The sequence below is a fragment of the Protomyctophum parallelum genome (assembly GCF_964188405.1).
Source record: "Protomyctophum parallelum genome assembly, chromosome: 1".
Lineage (NCBI taxonomy): Eukaryota > Metazoa > Chordata > Actinopteri > Myctophiformes > Myctophidae > Protomyctophum > Protomyctophum parallelum.
In genome coordinates this window covers 17683069-17705452 of record NC_139697.1, presented here as the reverse complement: position 1 = coordinate 17705452, position 22384 = coordinate 17683069, and the positions used below count along the sequence as shown (strand labels likewise).

Genomic DNA, 22384 nt, shown 5'->3' with positions numbered 1-22384 from the left:
GTGTGGAATGTGTGAGTTGAATGTGAAGTCGGTGGGTTCTCGAGTTACTAATATGTGCATTACAACCGTACACACGCACGCACGCAGACAGAGACGTGCCGCATTTATAGTAGGATAGTATGTCTATTATGTTGTAGACGCAGGGTGATCAACTGAGTCGTAGCTGTATCTTTGTCGCTGCCTGTATAATGAAGTCTGCGCTAAGCGCCATGGTGTAGTGTTGTTGTGTAGCTTCCTGTGTTGTGAACACACAGTGGTGTGTGGAGTTGTAGCTGTATCTTTGTCGCTGCCTGTGTGAACACCTAGTGTTGTGTGTTGCGCCGGTGTGTAGCCGCCTGTGTGAACACAGTGCTGTGTGCTGTTGTGTAGCTGCCTGTGTGAACACAGTGTTGTGTGCTGTTGTGTAGCTGCCTGTGTGAACACAGTGCTGTGTGCTGTTGTGTAGCTGCCCGTGTGAACACAGTGTTGTGTGCTGTTGTGTAGCCGCCTGTGTGAACACAGTGTTGTGTGCTGTTGTGTAGCTGCCCGTGTGAACACAGTGCTGTGTGTTGACTTGTAGCTTCCTGTGTGAACTCCTAGTGTGTGTGTGATCATTCCAGAAGGCGTGGAGCGGGGCGAGGGACGCAGGCGAGCGCTGGCCTCGCTGGACGAGGACGACCCAAACATCCTGCTGGCCATCCAGCTGTCCCTGCAGGAGTCCCGGAGGGACAGGGAGACGGACGGAGACGGGGACGGGTAGGCCTGGCACCGTTTTTTAACATCCATTATTATTGACACGACACGACACAAAGGACTTTCAAACTAGGACGGGTATAGTCGGGGTCACTGTGTGTTTCTGTTCAAGATTTGTGGAGACTAGCAAAACTACACTGCGCAAAAATGCGCATGGAATACGGATGTGTATATTACCGGAAACTCCCGTTAAACTTTCCAACAAACTCCGGTAAACTCCGGAATTGTACCATCACACCTGTATATTACCGTATATTACACTGTTACTGAACACACACTATAGCAATGATTACTGTCACAATATAGAGCTATTTAACACTGTTACTGAACACACACTATAGCAATGATTACTGTCACAATATAGAGCTATTTAACACTGTTACTGAACACACACTATAGCAATGATTACTGTCACAATATAGAGCTATTTAGTGTGGTTGCCCCAAAAGGGGCAACCAGACTCTAGTAATTGTAACACTTTATTGTGGGCTCGCCTCAGCGAGCACACAATTGTTACTGCCAGTTTATATTTATTTATTTATTTATACTTCTTTATTCCAATTTCCGCCACTTTTTTTGTCACGTAACTACTTCCACATACTTTATGCTAGAAATGTAGTTCAAACTTCAAACTGTTCAGCTCTTTGCAGTTATTTATGCTTGTTTTTTTTTTTTTACAAAGTTTTATACTTTTTATACTTTTTATACTTTTTAACTTTTTTTTTACATTCTTTATAGTGAGAGTCGATGGAAGAAAGGTCCCATTTTTCACAGTTAACTTTTTTGAGCTCTTATTACTCCGTCATACTTTCACTTTGAAACTTCATTCAAACTTTATAATGTTCATCTATCTTTGAACTTTAATTGGTGAAAAAGTTGTTTTGAAAAAGTTTATACTTTTTAAAATATTTAACTTTATTTATAGTTTTTTCCTCCCATTGACAATGTATGGGATTTATCTCTAAATCAACCTCACTTTTGCAGCCTCATTACTCTGGCATACTTTGTCGTAGAAACGTGATTTAAACTTTAGAAAGCTCACACGACTCTGGACTTTTTCGTGGTTCAAACCGTATTCGAATACGTTAAACGGTTTTTCCGAAATCGCAGTTCAATCGCAGGCCGTTTCGCCTAATTAGTGTCAAGTTAGAGTGCAGGGCTTCTTTCACTAGAGTGTGTGAACAGAAAATCTTTCCTTGAAAATCTACCAAACAAATTGCCGTCCCGGCCAAAATATTCACTTTACACGCATGTCCTTTGGTCATTTTGTAGCCACACATGTCCTCTTTCACACAATGTGACCACCAAAACACAGAGACATACAGAATGTGAACTACGGCCTTTTAAGTGACACAAATACAGTCAATCTGCTCATTGACCTCAATTGTAAAATCCTTACGAGGAAATTATCGCGATGACAATTCTTAACTCGCTCTTATAACCACATTTTCGATCGTACCAACACCACAATCGCACATGGTGTACCTCAATATCTCAGGCCACTCACAGCGAAAAAATTATTTGCATTCGACTTTTACTTTTTGCGATAGAGCAATTTGTTCGGGCATAGTTTCCCCCCATTCAGAACCATTGTAAAATAAGAGATCAAGTTGCGCGCCACTTGTTTGTCTTTTACACTTCCACAGCTGAGACATATAAGAGCTTAATTACAGGGCTGAAATTAAAGTTACAAGATCTCAATGAGTTGCTCTGCGATACCTTGTGGGCTTGTAGGTCTGCTATTTGTGCAATTGGATGGCCTTTACACAGCTCTCGCAAGAGCACGCACGCACGCATGCACGCACGCACACACACACCCTGTCTTCCTATTGGCTGGCCTTTACACAGCTCTCGCAAGTGCACGCACGCACGCACGCACGCACGCACGCACACACACACACACGTTTAAAAAAACTTTAAAAAAAAATTAAAAAAATTAAAAAAAATTAAAAAAATTAAAAAATAAATAAAAAAATAAAAAAAAATTAAAGAAAATTAAAAAAAATTAAAAAAATTAAAAAAATTAAAAAAATTAAGAAAAATTGAAAAAAATTGAAAAAAATGAAAAAAATGAAAACTTAAAAATTAGCATGTTAGCATTAGCATGTTAGCATGTTAGCATGTTAGCATTAGCATGATAGCATTAGCATGTTAGCATGATAGCATTAGCATGTTAGCATTAGCATGTTGACATTAGCATGTTGACATTAGCATGTTAGCATGATAGCATTAGCATGTTAGCATGTTAGCATTAGCATGTTAGCATTAGCATGTTAGCATGTTAGCATGTTAGCATTAGCATGTTAACATTAGCATGTTAGCATGTTAGCATGTTAGCATGATAGCATTAGCATGTTAGCATGTTAGCATTAGCATGTTAGCATGTTAGCATTAGCATGTTAGCATGTTAGCATTAGCATGTTAGCATGATAGCATTAGCATGTTATCATTAGCATGTTAGCATGTTAGCATTAGCATGTTAGCATTAGCATGTTAGCATGTTAGAATTAGCATGTTAGCATGATAGCATTAGCATGTTAGCATTAGCATGTTAGCATTAGCATGTTAGCATGTTAGCATTAGCATGTTAGCATTAGCATGTTAGCATGTTAGCATGATAGCATTAGCATGTTAGCATGTTAGCATTAGCATGTTAGCATGTTAGCATTAGCATGTTAGCATGTTAGCATTAGCATGTTAGCATGATAGCATTAGCATGTTAGCATTAGCATGTTAGCATGTTAGCATTAGCATGTTAGCATGTTAGCATTAGCATGTTAGCATTAGCATGTTAGCATTAGCATGATAGCATTAGCATGTTAACATTAGCATGTTAGCATGTTAGCATTAGCATGTTAGCATGTTAGCATTAGCATGTTAGCATGTTAGCATTAGCATGTTAGCATTAGCATGATTAAAAAATTAAAAAATTAAAAAAAATGAAAAACATTAAAAAATTAAAACTTTAACTTTTTTTTAAACTTAAAAGGAAAAAAATAATAATAAAGAACTTAATATTTTTTATCTTAATATTTTTTTTAAGAAATATCTTAGACCATTATCAATAATCATTGTGTTTATGCTTTTAAAGATAGGCCTATATGCTATTTGAACCTTCTTTTTACATGTAAAAGTATGCTATTTCTGTTAAGCTCATGAATGCTTTTATATGTATACTCCATTGGATTGACTATTTTTTTTCTTTTTTACCTTTTCTTGATTCATCAAGAATATATTGTAAAGCATTATTCATACATTACAAATCATTAGTAGACAGTAATACTTTACTTACTTTATTCTGCCCCTTTTTGGGCATCATACTACTTCCACATACTTTATTTCCGCTTTATGCAGTTATTTATGCTTAAACTATAGTTTTTACAAATGTTCATACTTTTTTAACTTTTACTTCAGCTTTAATACATTTTCTACTTTTCTTTACAATATGTTACAGTCCAGAAATTTTGATTATGGACTTAGACCACCAATGGTAACACCATTACTCCGGTCCCCGAGTTTCAAACTTGACACGGCAATAACTTTATACAAAGCATTTTACGCGAGCCCACGCAGTTTCTACAGGAACTGCTTTCTAGTTGTGGGCTCGCCTCAGCGAGCACACAATTGTTACTGCCAGTTTATATTTATTTATTTATTTATACTTCTTTATTCCAATTTCCGCCACTTTTTTTGTCACGTAACTACTTCCACATACTTTATGCTAGAAATGTAGTTCAAACTTCAAACTGTTCAGCTCTTTGCAGTTATTTATGCTTGTTTTTTTTTTTTTACAAAGTTTTATACTTTTTATACTTTTTATACTTTTTAACTTTTTTTTTACATTCTTTATAGTGAGAGTCGATGGAAGAAAGGTCCCATTTTTCACAGTTAACTTTTTGGAGCTCTTATAACTCCGTCATACTTTCACTTTGAAACTTCATTCAAACTTTATAATGTTCATCTATCTTTGAACTTTAATTGGTGAAAAAGTTGTTTTGAAAAAGTTTATACTTTTTAAAATATTTAACTTTATTTATAGTTTTTTCCTCCCATTGACAATGTATGGGATTTATCTCTAAATCAACCTCACTTTTGCAGCCTCATTACTCTGGCATACTTTGTCGTAGAAACGTGATTTAAACTTTAGAAAGCTCACACGACTCTGGACTTTTTCGTGGTTCAAACCGTATTCGAATACGTTAAACGGTTTTTCCGAAATCGCAGTTCAATCGCAGGCCGTTTCGCCTAATTAGTGTCAAGTTAGAGTGCAGGGCTTCTTTCACTAGAGTGTGTGAACAGAAAATCTTTCCTTGAAAATCTACCAAACAAATTGCCGTCCCGGCCAAAATATTCACTTTACACGCATGTCCTTTGGTCATTTTGTAGCCACACATGTCCTCTTTCACACAAAGTGACCACCAAAACACAGAGACATACAGAATGTGAACTACGGCCTTTTAAGTGACACAAATACAGTCAATCTGCTCATTGACCTCAATTGTAAAATCCTTACGAGGAAATTATCGCGATGACAATTCTTAACTCGCTCTTATAACCACATTTTCGATCGTACCAACACCACAATCGCACATGGTGTACCTCAATATCTCAGGCCACTCACAGCGAAAAAATTATTTGCATTCGACTTTTACTTTTTGCGATAGAGCAATTTGTTCGGGCATAGTTTCCCCCCATTCAGAACCATTGTAAAATAAGAGATCAAGTTGCGCGCCACTTGTTTGTCTTTTACACTTCCACAGCTGAGACATATAAGAGCTTAATTACAGGGCTGAAATTAAAGTTACAAGATCTCAATGAGTTGCTCTGCGATACCTTGTGGGCTTGTAGGTCTGCTATTTGTGCAATTGGATGGCCTTTACACAGCTCTCGCAAGTGCACGCACGCACGCACGCACACACACACACACACACACACACACGTTTATAAAAAAATATTTTCAAAAAAATTAAAAAATAATAAAAAATTTTAAAAAAAATTAAAAAATTAAAAAAAACTTAAAAAAATTAAAAAAAATTAAAAAAAAATAAAAAAAATTAAAAAAATTAAAAAAATTAAAAAAATTAAAAAAAATTAAAAAAATTGAAAAAAATGAAAAAAATGGAAAAAAATTAAAAAAAATTAAAAAAATTAAAACTTAAAAATATTTTTTTTTTCTTTTTTACTTAAAAAGAAAAAACTTAAATTTTTTAGATTTTTTTTTTTTTTTTACATTTAAAGAAAAACTTTAAAAACACTTCTACAACTTCCACATACTTTATTCTGCTTAAACTATAGTTTTTACACATTTTCATACTTTTTTTAACTTTTACTTCAGCTTTAATGCATTTTCTACTTTTCTTTACAATATGCTACAGTCCCGAAATTTTGATTATAGATTTAGAACACCAATGGTAACACCATTACTCCGGTCCCCGAGTTTCAAACTTGACACGGCAATAACTTTATACAAAGCATTTTACGCGAGCCCACGCAGTTTCTACAGGAACTGCTTTCTAGTTATTCGTAGTATTATTCCACTGGAGTAGTCTTTTTTTTGTCGCTTTATACCTCCCACACTGTACGCTGTACGCACTTGAGCCATATGTCAAATTGACCGGAAAAATCGGGAATCGTGTGCTTGTATTTTGTTAAGAGAAATGTTGTATAGTTTAATTGATATGAATTTATTAGTGAATAAAATTTCCCCATTGACATGAATGGGAAAAGGCAAAAAATCACATTCAAGTATTTTTTCCTCGGAGACTGTAATCACTATAGTTACAAAACTTTTAGGGATATTTCTTAATTATGACTAAAATTAATTAAAATTATAATTTTATAGGTCGGCCTCATGGTGGCGCTATAACAGCCCACTTTACCTTTTGGCTTATAACTTTTGAACCGTAGGTCGTAAAATCAAAATTATTTTTTCCCTGGATTCCTTGGGTCATGACGCATCTCCCCATATAGGCCACGCCCAATTCCGCCATGATGGATTTTCCGCCATTTTGAATTTTGTCCAAAACAAACTTTTTGCTTTTCCTCCTACATATTTTGTCCAAATCTCACAGAAATCGGCACACATGATCTCTGGACATATCCGATTAAAACACCAAATGCAGAATTTTGGTAGTGCGTATCGTTCGGCCGTAATCGTCTTCCGAAGTTAGTAGGAGGGGCCTATATCACAAAAATGCCATAAATCACGAACGGAATGTCCAATCCATTCCAAATTTCAATCACATGTCCGGGGTGGTTCAATCAACCAAGTTCTAAAAGCAATTCCATTTTCATCCATAGGGGGCGCCGCAAATGCGAGAAATGTAACCGTTTGTCGCAAAAACATGAATTTCGGGGGTTAAATCCCCTCCGAATTACTTACGCATGATCTAAGGCGTGACTTGAAATTGTAATTGGCTGGCAATACTAGTGGGAGGGGCATATGTAAGCCACTGCGGCAACCACACTCTGCAATTTTTTAAAATTGCGAATTTTCTAGTTAACACTGTTACTGTACACACACACTCTATAGCAGGGGTCCTCAACTAGAAATTATGAAGGTCCACAAATATTATTTTGAATAAGACCGAGGTCCGGCCTCATGCGCGGCGTCCATCGGAGAGCGGGGCTCTATGCCCGTTTAGTATGGTCAAGCCAAGCTTATACAAATCAGATCCCCTTCCAAACAACCAATAATGGGGTGCAGAGTGCACGCCCGGAGTGGAACTCCAAATCCAAATCACACTGCGCGAGCGCCATAATTTTGGGGGACATTTTGGGGGCCTTTGCAGCAATTTCACATGAGAAATGTACCATCTGATGTTATTTATATTATTAACTTCTTCCCCCCATTAACATAAGACACACAATGTAGTTGTGCTGCAGCAACACTGCCTGAATTGAATTGAAATTGACTGTGGCTGGCCTGGCCTGAGCTTAGGAGAGATTTTTTTTGCTGGCCTGACCTAGGGTCCACAGAGAGGTGGTCCGCGGTCCGCCAGTTGAGTACCCCTGCTCTATAACCAGGGCTGCACATAAGTGGTGCGCCACCGCGCATGCGTCATCAAAATTCAAAATGCGCTGTCAATCAAGCGCCGGGAAGCGCTTCTGCGTACCAACAGCCGGGGCCGCACAGAATGATTATTTATTATGGCCAGAATACTAGTAAATTCTGTGGCGAGAGCATTTCCCACCGACTGCCACCCAAGTGGCTACTGGCCAATCACAGCACGTCTTGCACAAGTGCACTGGCCATTGTGGCCAATCACAGCGTATCCTTACTCAAAAGGGGGAGTATTCCATGCTGCTTCAGTGCTTTCTGCTGGGAGGAGGTGAGAAAACCTGACACAAATAGTTTCGTCTTCTCCGTTTCAGATAGCAAACTACTGTCTGTAGTCCCCCGTGTAAAAGGGCATGGTTTGCACTCTTCCCATTTGCCGCTGTGCTTGTGTTTGTTTTCCGGGTGCTGGAGCAGCATGGTTGCTCGTGTGCGATGCGCACTGCGCAGCCGTCTCTCACAGCCTAGGCACCGGCCACCGACTTTTTACGGGTACTAAGGTTTTAGTTCCGACATAGTGGAGTGGGAAGAGTTTAAAGCATTGCGGACTGGCACTGCTGCTGCCCAACATGAACACCGTGTCTCGACATACTGTCCCTTATTATCGTAAAGTCGGGTAGTGTACACTGTTTATTTCTGCACCGAGGAGCCATGTGTGTCTGACTGACTGACTACGTCGCCTCAGCTAAAAACAAAAGTGAAGCCTGATGTATGCTTCGCCGTACGATGTGTCGCATGTTAAAAAAAATAGCTGATCTGCAAGCTCACAACGTGTGTGAGCAACACGTTGTGAGCTAGTAGATCGATTATTTATATACAAAATTAAATAAAATCTAAATATTGCTTTGATGCTCATATTATCCTTAGGAAGTATTAAGTTGTTGTCATTCTAGGGCTAAATCTAGAGTTGCAATACCCTCCATTGACTCCCCACTCATCCAATACATATCGTTTTGCTATAAGTTATTCATCCCTCTTTTATCCATCCGGCGAGACGGGTCGCCGCATTTTAGGAGCACCAAGTAACTCCTCCAGGTGCTCCTCTGAGTACTAGACCAAAATAGTTGTGTGCAGCCCTGTCTATAACAATGATTACTGTCACAATATAGAGCTATTTAACACTGTTACTGAACACACACTATAGCAATGATTACTGTCACAATATAGTGATTTAACCTTTAAACAAAAATGTTTTTATTTAAACCAAAACACGTCACTTACGCTACGTTTTAATCGTTGTCACGGTGACACCAGCCCCAGAGACGGGAGGCCGGAGCCTGAGAGAGCGACCGACAGATCGGCGGACCTGGGCGGCGTCGCTGGAGACCCCTCCTCCCCCTCCCCCTCCCCCGGTGCCTCGGGGGCCAGGCGCCCCTCCTCCTCCTCCCTGGAGCCCCCCCGCCCCCCGGCCCGGACGGACTCGGCGCCCCCGCCGCCTCCTCCTCCCCCTCCCCCCTTACTCACGGCGGAGCTGCTGAAGCTGGGCGACAGCCTGATGAGGCTGGGCGACATCACCACGCCCTACGACCCCCCCGAGGACCACCACCACCCTGGACGCTACGAGCCCCCGGACCACCCCGGACGGTATATATATGCACATTTTGATTTTTTGTTTTAGTCGTATAGTCTCTTGAATGGTTTTCATTTAGTTTTAGTCCTACACCCGGAATGTTTTAGTGTTTAGTCGAGTTTCAGTCGACTAAATGTCATGAGATTTTAGTCGACTAAAATGTATTTTGGCGGGCCTTTTTTTGCCGTCGTAATGACAACTCACAACGCGTCGCAGCGTGACGCGTTGTGAGCTTGTAGATCGGCTATTTTCAGCATGCAACCAATTGTAAAATGACTTATACTATGGATCTCTTGTCCACTAGACCCTTCCTAACAACACATACAGTTTTAGTCATTATAGCTTAGTTTTCATTTAGTTTCCATTTAGTTTTCGTCCTCCCTTTTAAACTCCTCGTATAGTCCTATATTTATTAACCCACAATCGAATGTTATTCTATTTAATTCACTTCAATGGCACTGTAGTGTTTTCATAGAGGCCTACATTTACCTTGCCGACATCACTTTGCCTCTGAATTTTTATTTAATAATATTTGGACTGCTGGACAGCTTTTTTTTTTTTAAAGGACCACTAATAATCATGAAAAAATGGCATGATTTTTTTAATTCAGTCTGTCTCATAGGACGGCTGTGGGCAGTTTAGAAACCGCCTTCAGTGACATCATCATTAGGCAGATTATTTTTTAAACATAATTTTTTTACAAAACTATTTAGATTTTCATTTCCATTTTCGCATTGCAACTTTTCAGGACTAGAAAGCCTGCAGTTTTCTTTTAGCTTGTATTCCCCATCGATGATGTCACTGGAAGACGGTTTCAGCCCTCCTATGAGACACAGACTGAGTAGAAAAAAATTGCACCATTTTTTCATGATTATTAGTGAGGACCTATTATATGATGATAGGTTGAAAAGTGGTGAAGTGGTCCTTTAATATTCCCCAAAAAGGACACAGTGTCTGATTTGTGTGGCCTAGAAATGGCAGGTCAACTCTTTCTGCTATTGTGTACATTTTTTGTACATTTATTTCTATTTTTATAAAAAATAAATAAAATAATGTGCCAGTGATTTCTTTGTAGCCTATATTAAGTTATTTGTCATATCTGCAACAGAAATACAAATTTCCAACGTTCAATAAATTAAATCAACTTACATTTGTAATCGTTTTGTAATCACTCCACACGTCCAAGGCTCTTCTCCCTCCTGGCTCCAAAACTATGGGATGAACTTCCCATTACAATCAGAACGGCAGACTCACTCCCAATCTTCCGCTGGACTCTCAAAACCCACCTCTTCAGACTCCATCTTAGCCCGTAGCACTTGCCCTAGCCTCGACGCTTTATTAATCCTGAAGCTAATCCCGACTATTATTTTCATGTATTTGATGTATATTACCATGTGTTGTTCCCGGGCACTGGATTAAGAGCGTCTGCTTAAAATGCCTAAATTGTACATTTTGTAATCGTGACAGGCCTGCCGGATGGCCCTGCCTGCACCCCGCCTATGACCAGGGTCCCTACACCGTGGAGCCAGACCCCAGCCCGGGCCTGGAGCTGGGCCTCGGCCCGGTCCCGGACCCCAGCCCCGGCCTAGACCTGGGCCCTGACCTAGACCTGGGCCTCGGCCCGGTCCCGGACCCCAGCCCCGGCCTAGACCTGGGCCCTGACCTAGACCTAGACCTAGACCCGGTCCCGGACCCCGGCCTAGACCTGGGCCCTGCAGCGCTGACGGGCCAGTGCTCTCTGGACCACACGGAGGCCGTCGGCTGTGACAGCCCTGAGCAGACTCGCCGCCGCTCGACCTCTTGTCTAGTCCGAGGAGGGGTGGAACCGTGTGCCCACCACCACACACTGGAAAGCGGCACGGACTCAAATCCCACCCCCGCGGGTCCGTTCGCCGAGGACCGCCCCCCGGCCGGCGCCCACCGCCACCGCCGACCCGCCGGCTCTCGTGACGCCACGCCGCGACACACTCCTCCTCCTCCTCCTCCTCACGCCCCCTCCTCCCCAGCCCTCCTCCTCCTCCTCCTCCCCCCCCGCCCGCCTCCCACCCAGCTGTGTCTCCTGGACCCTCCGGACGCTCGGGAGCAGCAGCTGGAAGACGAGGAGGAGGAGGAGGAGGAGGTGCTGGTGTCTCCGGTGATCCCCCCGGGCGGAGCCTTCACTCCCAGCGACCCCCAGAGCCTGGAGCCCAGCGCCCAGCTGCTGGACAACATCATGGCCTGGTTCAGCCAGAACATCAACGCCCAGAACAGCCCCGACAGCCTGGCGCTGGTCCACGACATCGGTGACCCCCCCCAGAGCCCGTCACCGGTCCCAGAGCCGCCCGGCGCCGCGCAGAGCCGCCGATCGGCATCCCCGGACGCGATCGACGCCGCGCTCCCCGCGAGCCTGGGCGCGGTCCCCGGGGAGGAGGAGGAGGAGAGGGAGGGCCACCCCGTCGGAGCCCAACCCAGTACCTTGGAGGCTCCTCCTCCTCCTCCTCCACCACTGCTGCTGGGGCGCGAGGAGGAAGAGGAGGAGCTAGAGGAGGAGCTAGAGGAGGAGCTGGAGCGCTGTGCGGACGCGGTCGTCTGGACGACCACGCCCCTCCTGCTCCTCCCGCGGGCGCCTCCCCCCGCGGCCGCCGCGCTCCCGCTCGCACGCCGCAAGGGAGACGCACACGCCTCCGACACACGCCACCACCGCCGCCACGCCCCCCAGCTGGACCTGGACCAATCACCAGAGGAGGAGGAGGAGGAGGAGTGGGTGGAGCAAGTACATTTGGTGTGATCGCAAGTCAACAGGAGGGAGAGAGAGAGATAGAGAGGGAGAGAGAGAGAGGGGGGAGACATAGAGAGAGAGCGAGAGAGAGAAAAAGAAGGAGAGAGAGAGCGGGGCAAATTAAATAATTAAGTGGGTATATTTGTGGGCAGACTGTGAGGTTGGGAGTGAGACCCCGGCGACCCGACTACAGATAAGCGGTTGAAGATGGATGGGTGGTTGTTGGGTTAGTGAGAGGTGAAACAGACTGGGGAGGTTGCCAGGTTGGGAGTGAGAGGTGAAAACAGAGTGTGACGTTGCCAGGTTGGGAGTGAGAGGTGAAAACAGAGTGTGAGGTTGCCAGGTTGGGAGTGAGAGGTGAAACATCAAAGAGTACATTTCGGTTAAGAGGAAGGGACCGCGAGGCGCTTCGTCCACTAATGATGATGTCATTGAGCGGTGTACTGAAGAGAAGGGGGAAAAAGCACTTTGACAATTACAAAAAAACTAAAGAAAAACTAAAGAGTTGTCAAAACTGAGAGAGAGTGCACCAATGGAAAACTACTGCTACCACACCTGCATATTTAACGATTATCACTAAGTTTTATTTGATATTCTGATTTATTCTCAGTTTTTTTGGGGGGGGTTTCTTTCACTGGCCTCCTGTGGTTTGGGGTGGTCCTGAGGGGGAGACATTTTGGTGTGGGACCGCTGAGGGGAGACATTTTGGTGTGGGACCACTGAGGGGAGACATTTTGGTGTGGGACCGCTGAGGGGAGACATTTTGGTGTGGGACCACTGAGTGGAGACATTTTGGTGAGGGACCGCTGAGGGGAGACATTTTGATGTGGGACCGCTGAGGGGAGACATTTTGGTGTGGGACCGCTGAGGGGGAGACATTTTGGTGTGGGACCGCTGAGGGGGAGACATTTTGGTGTGGGACCGCTGAGGGGAGACATTTTGGTGTGGGACCTCTGAGGGGAGACATTTTGGTGTTGGACCGCTGAGGGGAGACATTTTGGTGTGGGACCGCTGAGGCGAGACATTTTGGTGTTGGACCGCTGAGGGGGAGACATTTTGGTGTGGGACCGCACCTTGTTGACCGTGACACGAGGGCTGTGGTGTTGCCGGACACTTCTCACACAGTGACACGGTGAAAGGTCTCTTAACCCATTTAGACCTGAGGACGATTCTACAAATGCCTTCTAAATCCTGATAGTTTTCTGAAAAACCCTATGTTTCTATGTCAGTGGTTTTCAGGGTTTTTCATGTCAAGGACCCCAAAAAATTATATGAATTTCGCCACCGACCCCCATCTGAAATTATGTTGTTCCAGGGACCCCCTGGAAGCAAAGATTTGAGTTAAAAACTTTCGCTCTGACAAATAGCAGATCTACAAGCTCATACATAGCACGGCACTCAGTGCCACACTATGAGCTTGTAGATCTGCTATTGTTCAATAGCTAAAGCATAACATAAAGCATAACATAAAACACCAAAAGGGGTTCCCGTTCAGAATGGGTTAACACTAATTGTGCTAAGGACGTGTATACACGTCTTTTCTAATCAAACGTGTGTACACATCTTTAGGTCCATCAAACACATTTAAATTATTCTTCTTCTCCATGGCTTTGACCAAAACGGCAATGTTCCGTCTTCATTTCTGACCTAACCTAGCCTCGGTACCCAGGCTTTCATTTTGCGTCGGCGGGGCTTTTCAGAGTAAAATCTGCCTCATCTGCGTGGCACTCTAGCGCCTTTTATTATGACAAAGAAGTGTTAAGTAGCCAAAGTATGAGCCCGCCCTGGAAGGCTGTGTGTGTGTGTGTGTGTGTGTGTGTTTGTGTCCAATCACAGCGGCTCATGGCGTGTCATGTGATGTGAGCTGGCCTATCGTTGGGGAGCTGTTCTGTCCACTCTATGACTATCCAGAGCCATAGAGTATACAGACCGACCGTCGGCCCTAACTTAACGCAGTTTCAGAATGACGTCCATTTGTAGTCAAGTATGTCAACTCCCTTTCCGAGGGAGGTGACATACGTTGGGAGGAGTGTGTGGACGGAGGGCCGCTTTGTAGACATTAACGACCAAACAGCTGACCGCGGCCGAGTCCGACTAGCAACCATTTTGACGGAGAAAACCCAAGACCTTATTTAAACGCCTAGTTCAGCCTGATTGGCTGCTAGAATGATGGACTCCCCTCAGTCCACCAATGGCTGCTGGACAAGTGGCTTTCCGTTTCCTGGCCCAGTCGCTGTAGCCTGGCCTGGCCTGGCCAGACAGACAGACTATTATCACTGCGTATAGATATTAGCCCGGAATCTCTCTCTGTGTGCAGGAACCTGCGGATTAAACAAAAACGCCCCCCCCCCCCAACCCTCACCCTGCAGGTGATACAACTCCCCATATACTGGTTCCTGATTGGTGACAGCGGTGACAGGCGTATCCAATAACAGGCCAGACTATAATCTCACCTAGTATTCTTTACTACTAAAAAAAATCTCTCTCTCTCTCTCTCTCTCTCTCTCAAGGTTTTCATTTATTTATTTCATGTTTTATATTATATTTATATTCTGATTTAAATCGTTGTTGCTTTGCCAGTTATTTGGGGCCCCACTCGCAGTACCCTCGCGGCCCACCAGTGGGCCGCCCCACAGGTCCAGAACCACTGTTGTTGAAACACAATGTTGTCCTTCGGGTTCGTTTTTACACTTGAAAAACCTTATATTAGTGTTCCTTTAATTCCTTCAAAGGGATGTTTTGGACCATTCGTTACCATTTAGGGGTCAATTCTTACCGATGGAAGGAACATTCTAGATGTTAACATGATTCAGGGTGGCTTTTTGTTGTGCCAAGTATGTTTTGACACTAATACTTTTATATTTTACTTTTAATGGACTTTCTTTTTACCATGTTTTATATATATATATATATATATATATATATATCTCTATATATATATATATATATATATATATATATATATATATATATATATATCTCTATATATATATATATATATATATATCTCTATATATATATATATATATATATATCATATCTATTCCACTACTGAAGGGAGTTTGTTTTTGATCAATAGCGGATTGATAATAATTTAGGTTTTCCCTGACGGTTGATATCACTTATTTTTTCTTTCTTTTTTTTTGGTCAGTGTGCCTTTATTTTGTATTTCTTTAAATAGTTTTCATCTATTGCTGAGTATATTTATTATTAATTGTGTTACATTTTGTACCAAAACTCAAAAGTTTCTGTTCTAGAAACGACGAACGAGGAACAGCTGAATACTAGCCCACTTTGGTGTGACTGTTACCAACACCCCCCCCCCCCCCCCCCCCCACCGCATGCACGCACACATGCACACGCGCTCGCACACACGATTATTTCCTATAACTCCGTTCAATAAACTGACTGATCAAAAGACAGCTCTATCTCTAAAATGTTGGAACGAGTAGCCAATTAATGATTAGCTAAGTTGATGTCACCACTCTTCATGAACGGCCATTATAATGAGCGGAGACAAGATTCTACAAAATGTCATCTGAATCCTGTCAGTTTTCAGAAACTCAAACCTTTCTTTTTTTTTCATGTCAAGGATGCCCGCAGAATTATCTGCAGGAGAGCAGGCAGGGTCATGGCCAACCGCCACCTTGAAATAACGAGGAATCGTCCCTCTGTTTAAGTGCCAGGGACGTTATCCCGTCTTATTGCCGTCTTTGTAATGGATGCCACGGGCGTTAAGACGTCCTCCCCTTTTTTTTCTTTTTTTTAACCATATTTAGAAAATTCCTCTAATCTGGTGTACAGGTGATGACATGCACATTACATGCATATTAGAATGACAAATTCTTTCTTTCTTTATAATGGGATAATTGGCATTCAGAGCCTAAACTGGTGACCACCAGGTGGCGCTGAAAGACTCATTAAACCCATGCTGGACACACTCTTGAGTTGATCGCGTGAAATAGCGTCGTGTTCCCATGTTGCGGTGCGTTCTGCGGTGGCACAGTTGAATCACTGATGTGTGAATCTTGTAACGTTTTCCTTTTTTGCGACACCCGCGACGTTCATTATCTGTTAGAGCACTGTTTGAATACTGACAGGCCCCGTTCCCACCGGTTGGTTCCCAATGGGAACCGGTTCAGTTCTTTGTGGTTCTTAGTCCATGAGCCATATAGCTCCGAAATTGGACCGTTAATTATGAATTGAGTGTAGCAAAACCGTACCTATATTAAGATTGTTATCACCATGACACTTCCCCAATTGAGTACTTACACGAGGACAATGATTTATTGTATTGCAAATTTTACATTTTTAAATATGCAGATGAGGCATTAGGTAAGGAGAATTCGAAAATCGAAAACATGACAAAGCTACTACTGTGGAAGCGTTATTATCATGTATACATTTACTTGTATTGATCCTATAAACAATCTAATATAGGTCTAGTTTTTCCTACCAATTTTGGAGCTCATGGCTCACCAAGAATAACTGAACCGGTGGAAAGGAGGTCTTTGAGAAGATGTACAGATCATAGAGGACTTCTGAGTTCTGTTTGTTTATTATTGCTTTAAGCAACGGCGCTCTAGCTGTCATTTTGTACTCAAACCTTTCTTTATATATATATATATATATATATATACTGCTACAATCCATACACCAATGACCATAAGATTTCAGAAAAGGTAAATTGCACTTTCTCCGTTTAAACTCGATACATTCCCAATCAGTCCATGAGAACAGAGCGGTGGTGTTTGATGTGTGGTCGATGCTGTCAATGAAAAGTGTCAAGTGCAAAGTTTACTCTCGATGAAAAATAAAAAATAAAATAAAAACACAAAATAAAATGATTTATTTTGTAAAGCCTGTAATATATAATATTTAGTAATCTTATACTGTGTTCCTTCTTTTGAATCAACACACCTGTTCACTGAAATGATGGTCAGACACACAGTACAGCTTTTGTGTGTGACAGAGTTACCATTTGGGGGTTCCTGAGGGTCCCTGGGGGTCCCCGAACCTTGAGACCCCCAAAGACGCCCCCAGGGGGGCGACACGATTCCAACGAGCCCACCCCCGTCCAAAATGGTAGAGAAATGACAGAGTTACCATCTGGGGGTCCCCGAACCTTGAGACCCCCAAAGACGCCCCCAGGGGGGCAACACGATTCCAACAAGCCCACCCCTGTCCAAAACGGTAGAGAAACGACCTATCCACAGACCGGCCGATCTATCCACGGACCGGCCGACATATCAAACGACCGGCCGACCTACCCACGGACCGGCCGACCTATCAAACGACCGGCCGACCTATCCACGGACCGGCCGACCTATCAAACGACCGGCCGACCTATCCACGGACCGGCCGACATATCAAACGACCGGCCGACCTACCCACGGACCGGCCGACCTAGGGCCGGTGCAAAAAAAATAAAAAATCCGGCCGGCCGGCCGACCCTTAAAACGACCGGCCAACGGTGTTTACCGGCCGGCCCGTGGGCCGGAACAAATGGGTTCTGCCCTTGCTGTGGTTTGTTGCACTCCCTCTGGTGTTGTGGGTGTGGACTTCGTTAACATTAAGGAAGTATTTAGACAGGTACATGGGTATCTTGGTGGTGTAGCGAATCTTGTGGACCAGACCCATTGCAAGATGCTAATGCCGTTCCAGCCTGTCAAAGTGGGCAGGGGTGAGGTGGGTTCGGGGGGTGAAGCCAAGTAGGAGCCTGACCAGTTTGTTTTAAGTGCCTTTGAGGTGCTGTGGTACCAAGAGGTGCATGCATAGTCAAATAAACCTTGTATGAGGGCTTCTGTTAGCCTGTTATATACCATTTGTTGAGATAGGGGAAATACATGTTGTGGGCAATATAATAATACCTTGTGAAAACGATAATTTTGTTCCAATTTGCATTTGTAGGTTTTTTTTACTGAAATTTAATAACAGAATAATCAACACAGATAGATAAAGAGACATTCATTGATTTCTTTTTTCAAAGTAAATTTATTCTTTCCCCTGGAGCCAAGCTGCCATTGCCTGCCATAACCAACTGATGCCACTGGGCTCCTCCACTTTCTTTGGACAGAACTCTATGGAGGAGAGAGAGAGATTATTATTATTCTGTAGAAACACATCAGCTTCCCAGTGAAGGTCAGACTGTACAAGTCACTTGTACTCTCCACCCTACTCTATGGTTGCGAAAGCTGGACACTCACAGCACACACTGAGTGCAGAATACAGTCCTTCGAGAACAAGTGCTACAGAAGGGTGCTACACATCATATAAAGAACACCGGACAAACGACTACGTTAGACAGATAGTCACTGCCCATGCTGGAGAACAGGAGCCCCTACTCTCAACAGTAAAGCGTCGCAAACTGGCCTGGTATGGTCATGTCGGCATACCTCGCTGGCAAAGACCATCCTACGGGGGACAGTGGAGGGGAAGCGGAGACTAGGCAGGCAGAGAAAGTCCTGGATGGACAACATCAAGGAGTGGACTGGCTGCAGCTTACAGACCCTGCTGCTACGCACAGCTGAAGACCGACAGCGCTGCCTGGAGATCCCTGACTGCCCAAGCATCCACCATGACACCCCTACGGCCCCCTAGGCCATGGGATGAGTAAGTAAGTAAAATATTCTGTTTCATTAAATGGAAAATGGTGCATTTATATAGCGACTTTATCCAAGGCGCTTTACATAGATTGTGCATTACATTCACCCATACATCCATACACCGATTGCGCATCAGGAGCAACACTTTGGACACTTCGACATGTAGACCGGGATTCGAACCGCCGACCCATGGATCATTGGACGACCTGCTCTACCTCCTGAGCCACAGTCGCCCCAAAAGCAATGCCACACTAGTTACCATGGAAACTAATGCTGTGGATTTAGGGCCGATTCATATTCCTATTTTACCGCTGTTTCGGCGCTGTAGTGCCGAAATGATTTCGGCTTGTCAGAAATTTTCAGTAGCATCGAAGAGCCGACTTTAGGGCGGAACCCGCCCCCCCCGAACCTCAAATGACGTCACATTGTAGGCTCTACAGCGCCGAACCGACTTTTATTCGGCTCTAAAATAGGAGTATGAATCGGCCCTTAGCCTGCTCCGGACCAGGCTAACAGCCAGGTTTAACCTAATCCTGATGTCTTTACGGTTCATTAAGCAGTCAATCTGATCACAAACCAATGATTTTTTCCACAATTATTATGGGTTTATGTTGCCTTGTTTTAATCGGCCTGCATTAAAGGACTAATTTAAGCACTATATACAAAATCAAAGAAACAAAATATATAGGTTGCACAACCTCATCATGACAGCTTGTGAGCTTGTAGATCAGCTACTTTTGGTGAATGTTCCCCCAGAATAGGTTTGCTGTGGTGCAAGTGGTAAAGAATAATTATTATATTATATATATATTTTTTCCTGTTTTGTAAAGGTGAAAACATTACTGAATATTACCATTACTCATTGTTTGACAACATATTACCATTGTGACATTTCACCCACTATTGAACCCATGACCCACAGTTCACCAGTCTGGGCAACAACCCCCTTCCCCAAAGGTAGCTCCCTCAGAGGAGGGAGTTATGGCCAAATATCACAATGTAACACAATATCATTATGCTTACACTATTAAGAATTCTGTTACATTTATTATGACGATTTCATTATGAAGTTTTAAGTTAAGAGTAGTGGTAAAATGTAGAGTATATTTTGGTGGTAGTCTATCCACTATTGAGAGTATCTTCTCTCTTTAATTACAGCAGCAGTATTTATTTTAGAAGCTTAAGTCCTTGCATCAGTAAGTAAATGGTAAATGGTGCATTTATATAGCTATATACCTATTACCACAGGACAGCGCGCCGGGGCGGGGTTCGGCGGACCGAATCCCTAAGTCTGGAATAGATTAGTGAAGATACTGAGATATAAAGAAGGGGGCAATAATACAACTATTAAGGATGCTGTGACGGTTCCCTATATTGTGTGTTATATGTGTATTACTCTTAGGTTGTCTGGTTTAGGTATGTTGTGTTTACTGTTTGCCCTATAGTAACCTCTGTTCTTTGTATCCAATAGGATTGGGGAGCAGAGCTAGACTTGATGATCAGCCTAAGTGGCTCGCACCTGGGCCCGGGTGTCGACGCCCTATAAATGCCTGCTTCCCCAGTCCTTCCCAAGATCTGTTCCTTTCATTTGCCTCCTGCACTCCACCATGCACACTTCTCAACATTTATGTTAATCCGTACAACACGCACACATACATTTCACTCATGCATCCACGCACTACACCACTGACTACTGATCTCCACACTTCATCTGTTCCATCATGATTTTGTTCCTTAATTTACTATTTTTGTTTAGATAATAAATTCTATTTCTCTGGTCAACTGCGTCTCCCCTATTTGTTGTTGTGCATCTTGGCACCCGCTAGGCCAGGTACATAACAAAATGGGGGCTCTGTCCGCTTGAATTTTGAATAGTGGTGCAGTAAGTTTGGAGAGTCAAGTGACTCGCCCTTCTGCCTTTGTTCTCTGCTTTTGTTCTGCGCTGCGGTAGTCAATTAGCCTTGATTAATGGCTCGTCTGCACCGTGGTTTTGTGAATTGAGTGAAATCATTTGGGAACCATTCCGGGGGTTTCCTTGTCCATGTGGTCGACACTACAGTCCGGTGAGTACAAAGCAATGTTTACTTCAGCGTACACGCTTGTGTACTCGGACTTTGGGAGATGCAGTTGATTTGTTTGATTATTGGAATTTGACATTTGGGTATTTTGCAGTTTGATTAAGTTTGTGCTAGTGGGGAGGTTTTTTCCTGGAATTTGTGCTGCTAAAGTTAAAAAACAACAAACTAAGTTTGCCTTGCTGGTTTTGTCTTTTGTATGGTTACGAGTGTCTCTGGTAGGTGCATTTAGCTTCTGGGTATAGAAAGTAGCTCGCTGGGTCTAGGCCAGGGGGTGGTTTAGGTGCAAGGTGCGGCTGTAGCGGCTGTGCATACGCACGGTCGTCTCGGGGGCACAGCTGAGAGGTGCATGCGGGTCGCCAGTTTCTGGTTGCCCTCCCTGCCTTTCGGTATCAGCTAGGCCTTTGCGGTGGCCTACGCTAGAGACATTTGTGGCTTGTCCTTCTGAAGAGCTGTTAATGCAATGCACCAAAGACCAACTAATTAAAATAGCAGATCATTATAGAATTAAACTTGATTCAAACGACAAGAAGACAAAGGAGTCCGTTCAAGGGGTGTTGAGGCACCATTTGTTTGAAGAGAAGGAGTTTGCAGAGCCAGAGAAGGTGGTTCCTCCGTTAAACGCCGCATCGGCGGTGCCTACGGTAGTGATGTCAGGGACAGGTTTCACTTTTGAACAGCAGAAAGAATTGATGTTGTTGCAGGCTAAAATAATGGCTGACGCCGCTGAGAAGCAATATGCCATTGAGAAAATGAAACATGATGCTGAAAAGGTTAAATGGCAAGTAGAGCAGAACAGGCTGGACCTAATAAGGGACGGTAAGATTTCAGTTGCTGCACAAGTATCTACTACAGAACCTGCAGAGTCCGCAGGGGGTTTTGATATCAAGTTTTCAGAACGTGAACCGGAGGCATTTTTTGCCATGTTTGAGCGGGTGGCCGATGTGCGTAGATGGCCTGACTCGGCGCGCACGTTGATGTTACATTGTGTCTTGACAGGCAGGGCGCAAGAGGTTTTTTCAGCTATGACTGTCGCTGACAGCCAGAATTATGGTCTTGTTAAGGCCGCGGTGCTAGTCGTACGAGTGTGTCCCTGAGGCATATCGACAGCGCTTCAGGTTTTGGAAGAAACATGACAAGCAGAGTCATTTGGAATTTGCACGTGATTTGACGACTAGTTTTACCCGCTGGTGCAACTCCGCGGAGGTAACTGATTTTGATGAGCTATGTGATTTGATGATTTTGGAGCAGTTTAAGAATTCTGTTCCTGCTCGAGTGGCGACTTGTATCAGTGAGAAGAAGGCGCGCAACGCATCGGCTGCGGCAGCACTCGCTGATGATTATGTCCTGACGCACCGTGACCGTGGAGAGTTTATGCCTGGCGGTGGCGAGTCTCATGGCCGTTATGATAAACCTCGTCCTGTTGAAAATGACACTAACGGTAATATGCATGAGGAAGACAAGGTTTGCAATTACTGTCATAGGCGTGGCCACTGGAAATCTGAGTGTTTCAAGTTAAACCCCAGGACTGAAAATTTGAGCGCAGGTCATTCGCAACCAAAAGGGGCTGGCGTTGCCGCTCCAGTT

The 22384-nt window shown here is 43.6% G+C and overlaps 1 protein-coding gene across 1 annotated transcript in view; it reads left to right on the top strand.

Annotated features, from left to right (window-relative positions):
• LOC310868670 (ankyrin repeat and IBR domain-containing protein 1-like) overlaps positions 1–13806 on the top strand; it is a 46178-nt gene extending 32372 nt beyond the window's left edge. The window contains exons 20-22 of the mRNA XM_083779126.1: positions 600–735; positions 9044–9373; positions 10827–13806. Of these exons, the coding sequence (XP_083635252.1) occupies positions 600–735; positions 9044–9373; positions 10827–12126 (1766 nt within the window). The 3' untranslated portion in view covers positions 12127–13806. The remainder of the gene's footprint in view (positions 1–599; positions 736–9043; positions 9374–10826) is intronic.
• The last annotated feature ends 8578 nt before the right edge of the window (positions 13807–22384 follow it).